We start from the raw sequence: 19,150 nt of genomic DNA, 5'->3' as shown, positions 1-19,150 counted from the left end.
TTGCCAAATTATAAGCACGAGATTCTGGGGATGTGAGAAATTCACAGAAAAGCACACAAAATGCTGGAGGAACTGACGAAAGTCTCAGTCCAAAACATTGACTGCTTATTCCTGAGTTATTCCAGGATTTTGTGTGTTTCACAGAACTAGTATTCTACTTTCACATGTAAAACAGATGGAATCTGTAGCAGAGTACTTCATTAATTTTATGGGTCAAGCAGCAGCTATGAAGAGGAATAGACTGTCAACATTTTGGTCTTGAGTTTCCTCCACCGCTTTGAGTGTGACTCCAGATTCCAGCAACTGTAGTCTCATCTTCATTGTGCTCATCATGAGACTCCAATCCTATCTGCTGGTCTGAGTATTTCTTCCTCCCACACCCCACTTACCTACCAACATTTCCACACATACAATGGATCTTCGCCTGCATTGTTTTGTGACAATTCTAAATTTCAGATTCTCACTACACTCCGGACAAATCAGTCCAAATGAATTTGTTTGTTGTTTATTACTATCAATTCGACAGTTAGCAACTATAGTTTTGGACTCCACCAATAAGTAGAACCTTCTTGTGCTGGCAGCACATTTCATTGCAGCGGCTTCTATGCTGTCAACCAGAAGAGTTATTGTCTTTTATAAACATTTTTTTTATGATTGTAAGACCTTGTAGACAGTAAGAACTTAAAATACTGCAGATCTACCCCATCAGGGAGTTGCTTGTTGGCCAAGGAACTGAAGGAACAGGACTTTGTGTGGATTGTGTTGCTGCCTACATCAAAGAGATGTCGAAGGAATTGGTGCATAAAGATGGTGTGCAGTCTAACAGTAAGTGATAGTCTTGGTCACTTTTCTTGTGATCACAAGACCCCGTCGGACATTGCTAATGTAGAATGCTGCAAGCTCAATTCACTAACTTATTGGCGGACGACAGGAGAGCTGTGTACCTCAGTCGTAATGAGGAGTAGGCCTCAAGCTGCAGTGTCACCTGTTTACGACTGTCCAAGTCAGAGGAGTACTCCACCACAGTCGGTGTGGCTCAGGGGCCAAGCTGGAGTTGGTGCTGCCTCCCAGTGCTCACTTGGCAGAAGACAAGTTGCACTGTGTTCAATTGCAGACTGTTGCAACATTCATGGCCTCAGGATCTTGGACCTTTTTTGTGTAACTATTTTACTGATACCTTGTATATGTTTGCTATCTAATATGAGCTACATGTGCCTGCTGCTTCTGGGTTTGTATATTGGCCACAGAGTAACTCTACTTTGTTTGACTGTATTCATGGTTGAATGACAAATAAACTTGAACTTGTTCTCTGCACTTATCCTATAAATTAACTTATAGATAACACCTTGGCCCCTGAGGAAAGCTCTTCCATTTGGATATATTAATGTACAGCTAAATGATAATTAAACTTGAACTTGAAATTCATCACTACCTACTCTTTTCTTGTTAACAGAACTTTAGCCTTCCCATTCATGGTAGCTACAACCTCAGAGCACTGTAATCACCAAAGTATTTTCACATTCCCTGTACCAGTAACATTAGCATATTATTTTGCAGGTACACTGACCATTTACTTTTAGTTACCAAATAAACTTTTTTGGAAAAATTCCCATTAGTTAATACTGAACAGCAGCATTTGACATTTATGAAAATGTAAAGGAAAGAGGCATGATATTTGCTGCTTGTTCAAACTGTCAAATTTCACCAATACCTTGGTTTATTTTAAAACACTCCTACACACTGACTGGTGAATCGATCAGTGCATTATTTTTCCTCATGGCTGAAAGTAATTGGTCTTGATTTTGCTTCATTCATTCAACTAACTTACCTTTGGTGCCACTTGGGAAAATTGCTGAACCCAGGCAGATATGTCCCTTTAACACATAAGTGAAGCACTCCTAGAGGGCACATATATAAGATCAGATAAAATGCATCTTATCACAACCGTTCATCAGTTTTGCACTTTTATTAGACAGAGGTTTCTTCTAAATTTACTGCCTTTTGCACTGAACCCACCCTGCTCCATGCAGTCAATCCCCACACAAACCAACCATCACATTAAATTCTAACTCTGACTCTAACAACCTTGAAGCATCCTTGTCAAATTGAGTGGGCTGCAAGAATCCACCAGGTTCCAACACCTCATAGCACTATCAGGCAGAGACAGTCAGTGGGAATATCGTTAATACTGAAACACTGATATTAGCTTGGATCTGCCCAAACCAATTCAACTGTGTATATTGATACTCACAGTGTTCTAAAAGCAGATACAGCTGTTCAAACAGAGGCCCCTCTGTTACAACAGCAGCTGCAAACAGCAGGGAGCCACTTGGTCTTGAAATTTATTCCTTACTGGTAAAGAGCATGATTGGTTTTTCAATGTGCGCACACATTTTGATATGTTTATTTAAGATTGGGACAAAGCAAAATGACATGACCAAATGTACAAGGAAAACAACAGGCCATGTCAAGAATGACAAGGAAAAAGGCAGAATTAATTAGATTCCAATCAACTCCATAATAGTTACATTAAAAATCCAAACCTTAACACAGTGATGATATCAGTAGATGGCAAATAAAAGCTCGATGTTCATTTATTGTCTATGTATGTATACATCATGTGACCTTGAGATTCATCGCCTAACAGGCAGCCCCAAAACACAGAAACTCAAATAGACGCATATATAAAAAAGACCATTGACACCCAATGTGCAGAGAAAAAGAACACTTCATACAAACAATAACCACAAAAAGTGTTCCAAAGCCCACAAAACAAGTCCCATAGTTCAGTGATCTGAACTGGCCCATCCCTCACCACATACCCCAACACCCTGAGATCTACATTCTACAACAACGAGATGTAGAATGTTAAACACGAAATAGTGCAGATGCTGGGGTCCAATAAACACATACAAGAAGCTGGAGGAACTCAGTATCCATGGGAACAAGCAGTCAACCTCTGGGGCTGAGAACCTTTGTCAGGACTGAAGAGGGAGGAGTCAGGGGCCCTATAAAGAAGGGGTGGGGAGGGCGGGTTGGAGAAGTCTGGTAGGTGCCAAGCGAAAAGCCAGTAAGAGGAAAGACCAAGGGGTGGGGCAGGGGAAGCAGGGAGGGGATAGGCAAGAAAGATGAAGGAGGAATGTAAGGGGAAAGCACTATAGGTAGCAGAGAGGTGATAGGCAGCTGAAGGAGGAGGCAGAGTGAAACTGGGATGGGGGAAGGGAGGGGAGGGAATTACCGGAAGTTGTTGAATTCAATGTTCATGCCAAGGGGCTGGAGACTACCCAGATGGTATATGAGGTGCCCACCATGACGCTCAACTCTTCTACCGTCACCTACATCTCCAAGCCTACTACTTTAACAAGAATTCCTCTCCCCCGATTGATGACCCCTTTCTCCTGTCTTCAACCCTCCTCGTCCTCCTGGATACCCTCTCTCCTCCCGGGCCTTCTACATGCACTCGATCTTTTCATCTCCAACTGTCTCCGAAACATCAACTGTCTCAACTTCACCACTCCTCACTCCTGTTCCAACCTCATTCCCTCTGAACGCACTGCCCTCCACTCTCTCTGCACTAATCCTAACCTCACCCTCAAACCTGCAGACAAAGGCGGATGGACCCCTACCTCACTGAGGCCAAACGGCAGCTGACACCTCCTCTGACTTACCCCTGGAACAGGACCCTACCAAAAAACATCAAACCACTGTCTCCCGTACCAGCACCGCCCTTATCAACTCAGGAGACCTTCCACCCTCAGCCAAAAAAACTCATAATTCCCACACCCCGCACTGCTCGGTTTTATCTCCTCCCCAAGATCCACAAGACTCACTGTCCCTGTAGACCGTTTCAGCCTGCTCCTGCCCCACCGAACTTGTATCTGCCTACCTGGACTCCATTTTATCCCCCAAAGTTCAGTCCCTCCCCACCTACATCCAGGATACATCTCATGCCCTCCATCTCTTCAATAACTTCCAGTTCCCCGGTCCCGACCGCTTGATTTTCACTATGGATGTCCAATCCTTATACACTTCCATTCCCCATCAAGAAGGCCTCAAAGCCCTCTGCTACTTTCTTGACAATAGACCTCACCAGTTCCCCAACACCGCCACACTCCTCTGGTTAGCGGAACTGGTGCTCACACTTAATAACTTCTCTTTTGGCTCTTCCCACTTTCTTCAGACCAAGGGTGTAGCTATGGGCACTCGCATGGGCCCCAGCTATGCCTGCCTCTTCGTTGGTTATGTGGAACAGTCTATGCTCCAAATCTATACTGGCACTGCTCCCCAACTTTTCTTTTGCTACATTGATGACTACATCGGTGCCACATCCTGCATCCATGCTGAGCTCATCAATTTCATCGATTGCCTCTAACTTCCACTCAGCCCTCAAATTCACTTGGTCCATCTGGGACACTTCTCTCCCCTTTCTCGATCTCTCAGTCTCCATCTCTGGAGACAGACTGTCCACTGACATCTTCTATAAACCCACGGACTCTTATAACTACCTTGACTATACCTCTTCCTACCCTGCCAAATGCAAAAATGCTATTCCCTACTCCCAGTTCCTCTGTCTCTGCCACATCTGCTCCAAGGATGAGGCTTTCCGTTCCAGGACATCTCAAATGTCCTCTTTCTTTAAGGATCGTGGTTTCCCTTGCCGTCATCAATGATGCCCTCACCCGCATCTCCTTCATTTCCCGCACTTCGGCCCTCACTCTGTCCTCCCAACACCACAACAGGGACCAAGTTTCCCTTGTCCTCACCTACCACCCCACCAGCCTCTGGATACAGCATATTATCCTCCAAAACTTCCGCCACCTTCAACAGGACCCCACCACTAAGCACATCTTTCCCTCTCAACCCCTCTCCGTTTTCCACAGGGATCGTTTCCTCTGCAACTCCCTGGTCCACATGTCCCTCCCACACAGATCTCCCACCTGGCACTTCTCCCTGCAAGCGTAAGTGCTACACCTGTTCCTACATCTCCTCTCTCACCATCATTCAGGGCCCCAAACAGTCCTTCCAGGTGAGGCAACACTTCACCTGTGAGTCTGTTGGGGTCATCTATTACATCCTGTGCTCCCAGTATGGCCTCCTCTACATCGGCGAGACCCGATGCAGATTGGGGTACTGCTTCATCGAGGAACTCCGCTCCATCCGCCACAACAGACGGGATCTCCCGGTTGCCACCCACTTCAACTCTGTTTCACATTCCCATTCTGTTATGCCCATACATGGCCTCCTCTACTGCCATGATGAGGCCAAACTCAGGTTGGTGGAGCAACACCTCATATACCATCTAGGTAGTCTCCAGCCCCTTGGCATGAACATTGAATTCTCCAACTTCTGGTAATTCCCTCCCTCTCCCTTCCTCCATCCCACTTTCACGCTGTCTCCTCCTCCAGCTGCCTATCACCTCTCTCATGAGCCTTCTTCTACTACCCATGCTTTCCCCTTAGATTCCTTCTTCACCTTTCCTGACTATCCCCTCCCTGCTTCCCCTCCCCCACCCCTTGATCTTTCCTCTTATTGGTTTTTCACCTGGCACCTACCAGCCTTCTCCTTCCCACCCTCTCCCCACCTTCTTTATAGGGCCCCTGCCCCTCCCTCTTCAGTCCTGACGAAGGGTCTCAGCCCGAAACGTTGACTGCTCGTTTCTAAGGATGCTGCCCGACCTGCTGAGTTCCTCCAACTTGTTGTACGAGATGTAGAATGTATCAGGTGAGTGAGAGCAGCCATTATTAATAGGAAACGCTATGGGCTGAGTAATACTATTTTGCTGAGTAAAGCTTCCATCGTTTGCCAATTAAAGTGACAAGGGAGATTGATACATTGAGGCAAAAGTGGAGGGTGAGCACTGACAGCCTGCCTTTTGACCAGTGGTGGGATTGCTCTGCTGCCAGAGAGGGAAACCTGTGTGGCCTGCCACTGTGCCCGGAGAATGTTACCCAAGTTTTCAGGGTTACTGGATATGAATATGGATTTGCACTATGGACAATGGACATATCTTTAAAAATCTTTTTTTTATACTCTATGTTTTTCACCTAATCTTGTCTTTTCTTGTATGGGGAGGAGGATTTGGGTGTCTGTTCCATTTTTGGGTTTTTTTTTGTGCGAAGGGGAGGGGGATTTGGGAGTTGATTGTGTTGCCATTCTTTCTTGGTTTTGTGGCCATCTGGAAAAGAATACCACAGTTGTATACTTTAATAATGAATGAACCTTTGACAGACGTTTATAAGATTATGAAAGTCATAGATAGAGTAGATGGCAGCATCTTTCCTCCAGGGTTGAAATGCCATGGTACATGTGACAATAATAAACCAATACAATGAAGATGAACTCTTGATCTCGTCATTGTCCATCTACCTTCACTGCACTTTCTCTGGAACTATAACTCAGTGTTATTGTTTGTAACCCATTACATTGTTTTGCTTTCCCTTTTCTAATGCACCTCAGTGCACTTGCAATTGGAATGTTCTGTCTGTACAGCATGAAAATACAAGTTTTTCTCTTTATCTCTGTACATGTGACAATAATGAACCATTTACCAATGCAAAACGTCTCTACAGGTTTTCAAGCAATCTGGAAATACCATGACCCAGCATCACATGGCTTTCAGTGCTGCTCTTCCCACAAGAGTATGTTAACAACGAGTGCCCCCACAAGAGTATGTTAACAACGAGTGCCATCACAAGAAAGCAGCATTCATTAACAACAAAAAAAAACACCATCCAGGCCATGCCCTTTTCTCACTACCCTACAACCATCAAACTCCCAAACCAGCATGGTTAACTTTAATCAGAACACTTACTTCAACCACTACTCTGAACTGACTCTAAAACTGACAAGGTCTCTTTTACAACTCGTTTTCTCAGTATTGTTTTTTGACATATTGGTTGCCAGTCTTTGATTATGTATAGCTTTTCATAAATCCTATTTAATTTCTTTCTTTCCCCCTATAAATGACTGCAAGAAATTAATCTCAGGATAGTATATGGAAATATACATACTTTGATAATAAAATTACTTTAAACTTTGAACTTTGTGGTTTTCCAAAAGCCCATTCCTCAGAGGTCCAGCCTTCACTGATGGATGTAACAACACAGTTGATATTTTATAGTCTCTTCTGCGGTTAAATAATCAATGGTGCATTGGATCTCTTTAAAGGGATAACATACCTTCTCAAACTCAGTGGGAGTACCAAAATGCATTGTGCGCGTGACATCTGTAGTTCCATCCCTAATTGAAACAGAAATAACAACTCAAGCTTCTACGAAGAAACAGCTTTATCTTTTTTTTTTAAATGTGAAGTAGCAGTATTAAAGCTGATCCAAAAAGTATAAATCACAAAGAGTAACTCTGCATATTCATTTAAAGGATGAAAGAATGCACAAAGCCCTCTTCAACCTCAGGACATCCCAAACTAAATCACTATTGGAGTCCAGTTCTGCAGTAATGTAGGGAATATGCAGCCAGTATGTTTACAAACCCATACAAAGAGTAACATTATTTTGTTACCAATCTTTCAAGGTAAATAAATGTTAACCAGGCCTTTGGAAAATCTACCGTGAGGCATTTCATGTCTGCATGAAGAGGGATGACTAAGACAAGGTTTAATGTGAAATGCTGCAACACCATAGACGATATATTTATACTCTCTTACAGGTGCTCACAGTTACTTTCTCTTTCTGATCTACCAAGCCCTTTTGCACACCCCTTCCATCTAACAGAACCCAATGCCTCTCAGTCATCCTCCTCAACTCTGTATCTCAGTTTCCTTTCTCTAGCTTGTCTGGTTCTATTTGCCTTTCACCCACACACTCAACCCACTTGCTTATCCCCTATCCCTTCTGCAGACCCTGTTCCTGCCTGCCCAGCATTCCTCCATTATCTGGTTCCACTCATCGTCGTTTCTCCTCTGTTGCAGCCTTTTGTGGTCTCCACCCATTACCTCCAAACCTCTGATGGTATTGCCGCCCTTTCACTTGATGGGTTGCCCCACTTGACCCATCTACTCCAACTCCTTTTTCTCTGCAGTAGCTCACGTCGACCTCTTTATACTGACCATCTCCCCTTTATGCTCTTTGTGCTGAATCAGGTGGTTAGCTATCCTTCTGCCTCCATAGATACTGTCTGTGGAGGCATCTCCAGCAGCTTGTTTCTTTTTTTAATATTGATCTTGGCATGTGCAACCTTTTGTGTCTCTATACATTTACATGACACAACGTACAAAAGCTACAAACACCTTAGTACGACAGTTAAAGTTATAAATAAAATACCTACAGATCACAATGAGAGATTGTTATGTAGTTTTAATACATAAAATCAAAAACAAGAGATTCTGCACATGCTGGAAATCTTCAGGACCTCACTCAAAATGCTGAAGGCACTCGGTTCTTCAGAAAGGTGGAAGAAGCCAGAATAAGGTGGAGGAGGGGGAAGCTAGAAGGTGATGGGTGAGACTAAGTGAGTGGTAATGAGGGTGAGATGGAGAAGGGGGGAGGGGAAAGAAGCTAAGAAGTGATAGATGGAAGAGATAAAGAAGGGGACCAAGGGAAGGGGTAGAAGTGATGGACAGCTGAGAAGAGGTGAAAGGAGAACCAGAATAGAGAATGGAAAAAGAGAAAAAAAGGAAAGAGGATAAATTACTGGGTTAAAGAAAACAGTGACCTTATTCTGGCTTCGCTTCCCTTCCTCTCCAGTCTTGATGAAAAGTCTCGGCCTAAAACATTAAATGTTTATTCCTCTCCATAGATGCTGCCTGACCTGCTGAGATCCTCCAGCACTTTGTGTGTGTTCGTTGTTAACAGAAGCTGTCTACCTTTCAAAGAATGAAGGCAGCTTTAATTAAGATTAATAATTCTCTAGGGATTGAACTTCTGGATACCAGTAGAGTACATGATCCCTTCATGTATAACTCCTCCAATTTTACATCAAAACAATTAAAATGTGTTCATAAACTACAATATGGAACCCCAGGAACAATTAACAAATATCTTTTACTTAAATGTTCCCTGGCAAAATTGAATTCTTTACTCCAGCAATTGGATTAGCAGTCTACATTTTCAATTTTTTATGTAAAATGTTGCAAATACTTATGTAAGTTAACTTAGTACTTAGTCTTACCTGTACTGGGCACCAGAATCCAAAAGATAGATTTCATTTAATGATAAAGTTCTGTTTGTATTTGGGATAGGCCTAAAATGTTAAGAGAGATTTGGATTCAAATAATATTCAAGTACTGAATGATTTTATTTAAACTGCACAACACTTCCCTTTATAGAACAGGATGATTAGTCAGCCCACTGAGTTTCTGTTGCCATTCAACTTTCAGATGAATTACTTGTATTGGAGGCCCACTTATCTACCTTCATTCCACATCTCCTAATTATGGTTACTTACTCATGTCCAATTCATTTGCAAGCATAACATTATTAAATCTGATATGTTATCAAGTTGGTAAATAGGAAAATAAACATTGTGTTAATAGTCTTATTTTGATCCAATTCCCCTGAACCAGTGGAAAGTCCATTTTGGCACTAGGCAAGAGGGGCATATTATGAGTTGCCATTCCTGTTGAAGTCAACCTTTGGTGAGAATAGGGTAAAGAACATATATGCTCTCCCCCTCAGATATTCCTTCACACAATGAAGAGCAATTTCTCAGCACCAGTTATGGATTGGACAGGCTGTCATCTGGTAAAGGCATAGTTAGTAAGTGGGAGACCTTCAAAAGCAAAATTTTTAAAGTACAAGCTTGTATGTGGCTGCCAAAATAAAAGTTAAAGATCGCAAATGTAGAGAACCTTGGTTTTCAAGAGATATTGATGCCCTGGTTAACAGAAAAAAGGAGGCGCATTCAGATATAAGCAATTAGGAACAAATGAGGTGCTTATGGAGTATAAGAAATGCAAGAGAACACTTAAGAAATCAGGAGGGCTAAAAGGCAGCATGAAGTTCCTCTAGCAACAAAGGTGAAGGAGAATCCCAAGGGATTCTACAGATATTTAACAGCAAAAGGATTGCAAGGGACAAATTGGTCCTCTGGAAAATCAGAATCGCAATCCATGTGTGGAGCCAAGACTGATGGGGAAGATCTTAAATAAATTTTTTTGCACCTGCATTTACTCAGGAGACAGACACAGAGTCTATAGAAGTGAGGCAATGTAGCAGCAAGGTCAGGAACATTATACAGATTACAGAGAAGGTATTTACTATCCTGAAGCAAATCAGGGCAGAAGAGGGCCAGACAAGGTGCTCCCACAGACCCTACAGGAGGCAAACGCAGAAATTGTTGAGAGCCTAGCAGAATTATTTAAATTATCCTTAGCAACAAGAGAGATACCAGAGGATAGAAGGATAGCTAATACTGTTCCGCTGTTTAAGAAACGCTTAAAACATAAACCAGAAAATTATAGGTTGGTGAGTCCACCATCAGTTGTGGGAAATGTATTGCAAGGTATTGTAAGGGACCAGATATAAAGTTGCAAGAAGTAGTTTATGGACCATTTGCAATTATCTAGTTTTCTGCATTAATTGCTCATAAAATATGGTCTGATCTTCATCTATGTCACAATAGACAAACACAATATGTCTTAACTAATAACACACAGTCTTTATAGAACACATTGTTTAATCATTCACAGTCACTGCTGAAAAAAGTATGTGAACCTTGTATTTAATAACTGGTAGAACCTTCTATAGCAACAATAACCTCCACCAAACTTTTCCTGTAGCTGCTGATCAGACTTGCACAACAGCTAGGATGAATTTTAGACCATACAAAACTGTTTCAGTTCATCAATATTTCTGGGATACCTTACAGGAACAGCTCTCTTCAGATTATGCCACAGCATCCTAATTGGGTTAAGGAGTGGTCTCTGACTTGGCCATTCCGAAACATAAGTAACCAAATGGTTGTTGATTTACTCCTGTTTCAGATCTTTGGCTTGTTGCATCATTCAACTTCTATTAAGCTTCAGGTGTCAGGCTACTACCCTGACATTCTCCTGTAAAGTGTCTTGATGTAATTTAGAATTCATTGTTCCATTCAATTATTGCAAATGTCGAGCAAACCACTATGCTCCTTCCCACCATGCCTCATAGTTACGACAAGGTTTTGGTGTTGGTGTGCAGTGCCCTTGTTCCTCCAAACATAGCGGAGTACATTTCTGCCAAAAAGTTCAACCTCTGTTTGTCTGTCCCAGAAACGTTGTGGAACATCCAGGTGGTCTTTTGCAAACTTGAGATGTGTAGCAATTCTTTTTCTTCCATGAATACCATTTTTTTCAGTGTTTTTCTTATAGTGAACACATGAACAGAAACTTAAGCAAGCTCTAGAGATTTCTGCAGGTCTTCTACTGTTACCCTTAGGTTCTTTTTCACCTCCTTCAGCATTGAGTGTTGTGCTCTTAGTGTGATCTTTACTGGATGCCCACTCCTAGGGAGAGTAGCAACAGTACTGGACTTCCTCCCTTTGTAGACAATTTCTCTTACTGTGGACTGATGAACATTCAGGTCTTCAGAAATGACTTTGCAGCCTTTCCCAGCTTCATGCTTCTCTACAATTCTGCTTCAAGGTCCCCTGAAAGCTGTTTTGATTGAGGCATGACTCACATAAATAGATCATTCTTGAGAGGAGCAGGCTTCTGTCATTAACCTGACTTTGCGTGTCTTTTTTATAGGGTAGTAGAGGTTTGCCTCGTCGACTGGAGGCCTGTGACTAGTGGTGTGCCACAGGGATCTGTGCCATGCCCATTGTTTTTCATCTTTACCAATGATTGAATGATAATGTGGGTAACTTGATCAGCAAATATGTGGATGACACCAAAATTGGAGGCATAATGGACATCAAGAAAGGCTATCATAGCTTGCAGAGGAATTTGCATCAGCTGAAAAACTGGCAGATTGAATTTAATGCAGACAGGTACAAGGTGCTGTACTTCAGTAGGACCAACCAGGGTAGGTCTTACACACTGAATGGTAAGGCACTGAGAAGTGTGGTAGGATAAAGAGATCTTGGAATACAGGTCCATAATTACTTGAAATTGTCGTCACAGGTAAATAAAGAAAACTTTTGGCACATTGGTCTTCATAAATCAATGTACTGAGTACAGGAGATGGGGTACTATGTTGAAGTTAAGATATTGGTGAGGCCTAATTTGGAGTATTTTGTGCAGGCAGGAAACAGTTGAAAGAGTACAGTGAAAACTTACAAGTATATTGCTGGGTCTGGATGACCTGAGTTATAAGGAAAGATTTAATAGGTTAGGACTTTATTCCTTAGAACGGAGAAGATCGAGGGGGAATTTAATAGAATTATACAGAATTAGGAGGATAAAAGCAAGCAGGCTTTTTCCACTGAGGTTGGGTGGGACTACAACCAGAGTTCAAGGGTTAAGGATGAAAGGTGAAAAGTGTAAGGGGAACATGAGAGGAAACTTTTTCACTCAGGGGGTCATGAGAGTGTGGAATGAGCTGCCAGCACAAGTGGTATATGCAAGCTCGATTTCAACATTGTTTCAAGTTACATGGATGGTAGGGGTATGGAGGGCTATGGTCCTGGTACAGCTCTATGGGAGTAGGTAATTTAAATGTTTTCATTGCAGACTAGCCCGAAGTTTCTATGCTACACTTTTCTATGAATTCTGCAATCTGAGAGGCAGAATCAGATTTATCAGTATTACTCTGGAGTAAAGGGAATTATAAAGGCATGAAACAGGTGCTGGCCAAAGTTGATTGGAAGGAGATCCTAGCAGAGATGACAGCAGAACAGCAATTGCTGGAAATCCTGGGAGTCATACAGAAAGCACAGGACAGATACATCCCAACAAAGTATTCTAAAGCGGCACGCACAAAATGCTGGAGGAACTCAGCAGGTCAGGCAGTATCTATGTAAATGAATAAGCAGTCCACTTTTTGGGATGAGACACTTTTTCAGGGCTGGAATGGAAGAGGGAAATGCCAGAATAAAAAGGTAGGGGGAGGAGAAGGATGATAGCTAACAGGTAATAGGTGAGGCCAGGTGGGTCGGAAAGGTAAAGAGCTGGAGAGGAATGAATCTGATAGGAGAGGAGAGTGAACCATAGGAGAAAGGAAAAGAGGCACATAGGGAGGTCATAGACAGGCTTGAAGAAGTAACAGGCCAGAGTGGGAAGAGAAGAAAAAGAGGAGGGGAGGGAAATTTTCTTTAACCAGAAGGTGGAATTGATAGTCATGTCATCAGATTGGAGTATACCCAGATGGAGTATAAGATGTTGCTCTTGCACCCTGAGGGTGGCCTCATTCTGGCAAAAGAGGAGGCCATGCTGGAAAAAGGGTGGGAATCGGAATCAAAATGTTTGGCCACTGAGAAGTACCGCTTTTGGCGGATGGAGTAGATATGCTCAATGAAACAGTCCCCAAATTTACAATAGGTCTCACCAATGTAGATGAGTCCACATCAGACACAATCGACGACCCCAGCAGATTCGCAGGTGAAGTGTTGCTTCATCTGGAAGGACTGTTTGGGGCCCTGAATTGAGGTGAGGGAGGAGGTGAATAGGCAGGTGGAGCACTTTGGCCACTTGCAGGGATAAATTAACAGGAGAGAGATAAGTTGGGATAGACAAATGGATAAGGGCATCAAGGAGGAAGCAATCCCTGAGGAAAATGGAGAGAGGGAGGAAGGTAAAGATATGTTTGGTGTTAGGATCCCTCTGGAGATGGCAGAAGTTGCAGTGAATGAGAGATGGAGACAGAAACATAGAAAACCTTCAGCCCACAAAGCTGTGCCAAGCATGTCCCTACCTTAGAACTACCTAGGCTTATCCATAGCCCTCTATTTTTCTAAGCTCCATGTACCTATCCAGGAGTCTCTTAGAAGACCCGATCATTTCCACCTCTGCCACACAGATACAGGTAGTCCCCGACTTACAGACAACTCGTACTTACGAACCGAGGAAGGAGAACACCGTCCGCCATTTTAAGTCGTTGCTGTTGACACTGTGTTGAGTGTTTAACTTTGCATTGGGTTTAAATTTTTCTTAGTAAGATTCACCCTGACCCCGCCCCCCTTTTCCGATCGACTGGTGGCTCAGTGAGATCAGTGTCAGGCTCAAGGTTCCCGAGTTCAGTTTAGTGACAGACCGCTCCTGTGCCAGGTTGATGTTGATCCAGTGACTCCTGTACCATCCGTGCCGGGTTGATGTCGAGTTTGCAACTAGACTTCATAAAAAAAAACACTGCCACCTCTAGTTTAAATTCCCACGTGGAATATTGTGGAGGATCAAACACCCAAACCCAGCACAGCCCCCACTTGTCCCATTTAACCTGTCGCAGTGCGGTGAAGTTCAGGACCCGGGGAACACGGTGCAGTGGTCCTTAGGACCCAGTGGACCTCAGGAGCCGGCGCAGCTCAGGACCCGCTGCTGGCAGTGTTTCTGTTCCATTGACGGGAAGCGATCGTGATTGAAAATAAAGTGGAAATAATAAAGCGTGTGGAAAGAGGTGAAACGCCATCGGTCATTGGAAAAGTGTTAGGCTACAGTTGGTCAACGATCGAAACAATTTTAAAGGATAAAGTGAGAATAATGAAGCATGTGAAAGGCCCTGCCCTGATGAAAGCTACAATAATTACTAAGCAACGCAGTGGTTTAGTTACTGGAATACATATGTTTCTTAAGTATTTATATGCATAGAAAGGTAAAATATGTACTATATACTAAGACAAACGTTTGACTAACTGACGCTAAATAATACAAGATGTACTTGTTCCGACTTACGTACAAATCCGACTTAAAGACGGACTCAGGAACGGAACTCGTACATAACCCGGGGACTGCCTGTATTCAGAAAGGGGAGGAAGGTGTCAAAAATGGACAAAGTGAATTTAAGGGCAGGGTGGAAGTTGTGGCAAAGTTGGTGAAACTGATGAGCTCAGTCGTCACTAAATATTCTACAGGCAGGATGGCACAACAGTGTGGACAAGGTAAAGACAACGTAAAAGCAAAAGAGAGGATAAATAATAAAGCAAAAATTAGCAGTAAGATTGGGAAGTTCTTAAAAAAACAACAGAAGGCAACTAAAAGGAACAAGATGAAATGCAAAGGTAAATTAGCCAATATCAGAGAAGATAAGAAAGGTTTATTCAGATATAAGTGTAAAAGAGAGGCAAGAATAGATATTGGACTGCTGAAAAATGACGCAGGAGAAATAGTAATGGAGACAAGGAAATGGCAGATGAACTAAGAATTTTGCATCAGTCTTTACTGTGGAAATTCGAGAGGCATTAGCAATGTTCTCAAAAGAATCACTAGGTTCTAGCATGGTTTCAGAAGACTGGAAAATTGCAAATGTCAATGCAAGAAGGGATGGAGGCAAAACAATGGAAATTATAGGCCAGTTAGCCTGACCTCAGTGCTTGAAAAGATGTTGGAGTCGATTGTTAAGGATGACGTCTCAGGGTACTTGAAGGCACATGTTAAAATTGACCAAAGTCAGCATGGTTTCCTTAAGGAAAATCTTGACTGACACACTTTCTGGGATTCTTTGAAGAAATAACAAGCAGAATAGACAAAAGAGCATCAGTGGAAGTGGTGTACTTGAAATTTTAGAAGGTATTTGACAAGGGGCCGCACATGAAGCTGCTTACCAAGTTAAGAGCACATGGTATTACAGAAATGATACCAGCAAGGATAGAGGATTGACTGATCAGCAACAGGTAAAGAGTGGAAATAAAGGTATCCTTTTCTAGTTGGTTGTAGGTGACTACTGGTGTTCCACAGGGGTCTGTCCTGGGACTATGGCTTTGATTTGGATGATGAAATTGAGTCCTCATTCAGGATTCACTGAAGGTTAACCTGCAAGTTGAGTTGGTGATGAGGAAGGTAAATGCAATGTTAGTTTTCATTTCGAGAGGACTAGAATATAAAAGCAAGGATGCAATGCTGAGGGTTTTATAAAGCACTGGTGAGACCTCACTTGGAGCAGTAAAGGTTCTCTTATCTAAGAAAGGATATGCTGACAATAGAGAGGGTTGAAAAGAGGAATGGACTATAACTGCAAAAATGAAACGGTTATTGTATGAGGAATATTGATGTCTCTGGGCCTGTATTCACTGGAATTTAGAAGAATGAGGGGGGATCGCATTGAAACCATTGAAGCTTAGATAGAATGCACATCGAGAGGCTGTTTCCTATAGTGAGGGACTCTAGGACCAGAGGGCACAGTCTGAGAATAAAGGGATGTCCATTTTAATATATACAAGGAGGAATTTCTTTAGCCCAAGGATGGCGAATCTGTGAAATTCATTGCCACAGGCAGCTGTGGAGGCCAGGTCATTGAATGTATAAAAAGTGGTGGTTGATAGGTTCTTGATTAGTCATGGCATGAAAGGTTACAGGGAGATGGCAGGAGAATGGGGTTGAGAGGGAAAATGGATCAGCCATGATGAAATGGTGGAGCTGACTTGATGGGCTGAATGGCCCAATTCCACTCCTATGTCTAATTTTTGTGAGATATAAACATTTTTTAGCAGTTTAAGAGGCCATAAAATGCACTATTATTGAGTGCTCATGAAAATGCCAAGTCTAATACATTCAGAATATTGTCAGAACTACAGACTGAGAAGTCTCCAGGTTCGAAAACAATTGGCTTGTAAGAACGTTCTTTATTTGGTTTAATTAGATTTGAGGAAACAACAAATGTGACTTATTTATTCAAGAGAGGAGAAAGCAGAAAACTGCAAACCATCAGCTTAATATCTGTCCCAGTGAAAAGGTTGAAAATTATGAGGACAGACCCCACACTATTAATTCATTTATTACTCTGGAAACTTACTGAGGAAAGAGTCCTAATGGAATCTGTGCTAATTGGCACTTATAGAAGGAGACAGTAAATTCATAAGAAAGAATAGTGAATTCTTGGTTCTGAAGCACAGCAGAGAGAGCAATAGGGGTGGTGAGCATGTAGCAGTCAGATAAAGGGGCTTCTACATGGTTGGTACCAGGCAGTGAAAGTCCATAAAAGCTTCAACCATCCTGAGGCACAATTGTAAACCAAGGTGAACTACAGCGAACTCATGCCTGCATACTAGCCTAACGAGAGCTTCATAAAAGTCTAGGACAGAAAACTGTCAGTATACATTAAAGGTAAAAGCGGAACTGCACGTGGCTCACATAGAGCATAGGCACTGAAGTTTGACTTTGCAAAAGGCCCATCTCTGTGTAGGTACAGCACAAAGGGGTAAAGATAGTGGGTTAAAGTAAATAAGAAATAACAGAAGAAAAATGAAAACTTTGGATTGAAGAAAATTTGTTTTAAGATGAGGGCCACCTCCCCCTCCATTGATGATAGTTTGTAATAAAAACTCCAATCCTCGCCATAACATCACCACTGTGGTCAAGGGAGGCAGAGAAGCATTTATAGGACTGCTTTGAGTTGGTGGACTGGACAAAATTCAGAGACCCATGTTCAGATCTGAATAAGTATGCCACAATTGTCACCAACTTCATCAAGATAAACCATGAGATTCGTAGTTTGCTGAGGGCTAGATCTGTGGCATTCAAGATCAGTGATCCAGATCTATACAAGAAGTCCAAGTACAACTGGAAGCTAATCAGAAAAGGTTCTAAAGTCCTCCTCTTTCATCACTATTATTTACCACTAACATAATCAATATTATCTTATTCTATTATTTCTGCTTTCAGTTCTCCCTAATCATTCCTATTCTTGAAGAAATATGAAGAGATTTAATCATTATTTACACACATGGTTAAACATTTAGTACTTAGAAGAAATTGTCATACAGATCCTTAAACAAAACCCTCAAAGATTATCACTTTTACCTCTGAACATAAAAGCGCATTATACCAACTCAGTCTAATTGTTTGTTACCTGTAGTGAATAATTGCACTGTTTGGACCACTGCTGGAGATAGAGGAAAAGCTCAAGCCTACAAATTTGTCTTGCTGGCTGCAAAACATTAATGAGGGAATTAAAACAAGCAATATTTAAAAAATTATTATTGAAATTGCAAAACATAATCAATTAAACCACAAACTACTGAATGGCACTTCTGAAAGAGGCTACTGTGGTGCTAACAGTCACACTGAGTGAGCTGAAGAAATCAGTGGCTGCAATTGGGGATGAAGATCATTGCTCCAGAATCTTTAAGGCCTTGCACAAAAATGATATTTACAGAAGGGTGGCAAGGAAGAAGGCATAGCTAAAAAACAAAAAAAAACATTTTTTTCCACCTAAAGACTTTGCAAAGCATCACTTAGAAGGTACTGCAAAAATATGGAAAAAGGTCTTGCAGTCAGATGTACTCTTTGGCCTCAACACTAAGCAGTAAATCTAATACTGTGCATCAGCCAGGTAACACCATCCCTACTGTAAAGTATGGTGGAGGTAGCATCATGGCATGCAGATGCTTTTCAGAAGCAGGGACAGGAAATCTGGTCAGGATGGATGGGAAGATGAATGGTGCTAAATACAGACAGAGTCTGGATAAAAACCTGCTCGCCTCTGCCAGAAAGCTTAAACTGAGGAAGAAGTTCGTGTTTCAGCAGCACACTGCTAGAGTAATCATGGAGTGGCTTCAAATAAAGAAAATAGATGCTCTTGAGTGGCTAAGTCAGAGTCCTGACCTTAACCTGATCTAACGTCTCTGGCAAGACATCAAGAGAGCTCCCCAACTAACCTGGCACAGCTGGAGCAATTTTGCCAATAGGAAGGTGCAAATCTTGCTCCATTAGGTTTTGCAAAAATATAAGCTTTAGTCACCTCAAATTGCCTCTCATTCTGCATACCTGCCATCTCAGCAAATCTTCATGGCATTCCCTCTATAACAATTATATCTCCCTCAGATAAGGAAATCAAAAGTGTACAAAATACTCTACCTGCAATGTCACCAAGGTTCTACAAAACTGCAGTAATCCTGCATTCAAATCCTCTTACTAAAGGTTTACCTTCCTGACCATTTTTTTGTGCCTGCTTGTTACTTTTATAAATAGACACTTAGATGTCCTTTAATGTTAATAATATTGCTTTCTGTTTTGGGCAAAGTGCATGGCAGTTTTCCATATTATATCCAATCTGCCACCTTCTTGTCCACACCCTTGCTCCTTTACACATACATAATACCCATCTACTTCAGTATCATCAGCAAA

The 19,150-nt window shown here is 42.1% G+C and overlaps 1 protein-coding gene across 4 annotated transcripts in view; it reads right to left on the bottom strand.

Moving 5' to 3' along the window:
• The window catches only part of xpnpep1 (X-prolyl aminopeptidase (aminopeptidase P) 1, soluble), a 98,348-nt gene that overhangs the window by 30,901 nt on the left and 48,297 nt on the right, over positions 1–19,150 (bottom strand). For all 4 annotated transcript variants that reach the window (XM_059947007.1, XM_059947008.1, XM_059947009.1 and 1 more), the window contains exons 13-16: positions 17,874–17,951; positions 9,127–9,198; positions 7,179–7,239; positions 1,829–1,898 (exon numbers count right to left, since the gene is read on the bottom strand). In XM_059947007.1, coding sequence (XP_059802990.1) covers positions 1,829–1,898; positions 7,179–7,239; positions 9,127–9,198; positions 17,874–17,951 — 281 coding nt within the window. The remainder of the gene's footprint in view (positions 1–1,828; positions 1,899–7,178; positions 7,240–9,126; positions 9,199–17,873; positions 17,952–19,150) is intronic.

The sequence above is a fragment of the Hypanus sabinus genome, chromosome 22, assembly GCF_030144855.1.
Source record: "Hypanus sabinus isolate sHypSab1 chromosome 22, sHypSab1.hap1, whole genome shotgun sequence".
Lineage (NCBI taxonomy): Eukaryota > Metazoa > Chordata > Chondrichthyes > Myliobatiformes > Dasyatidae > Hypanus > Hypanus sabinus.
This window is presented reverse-complemented; position numbering and strand designations above follow the sequence as displayed.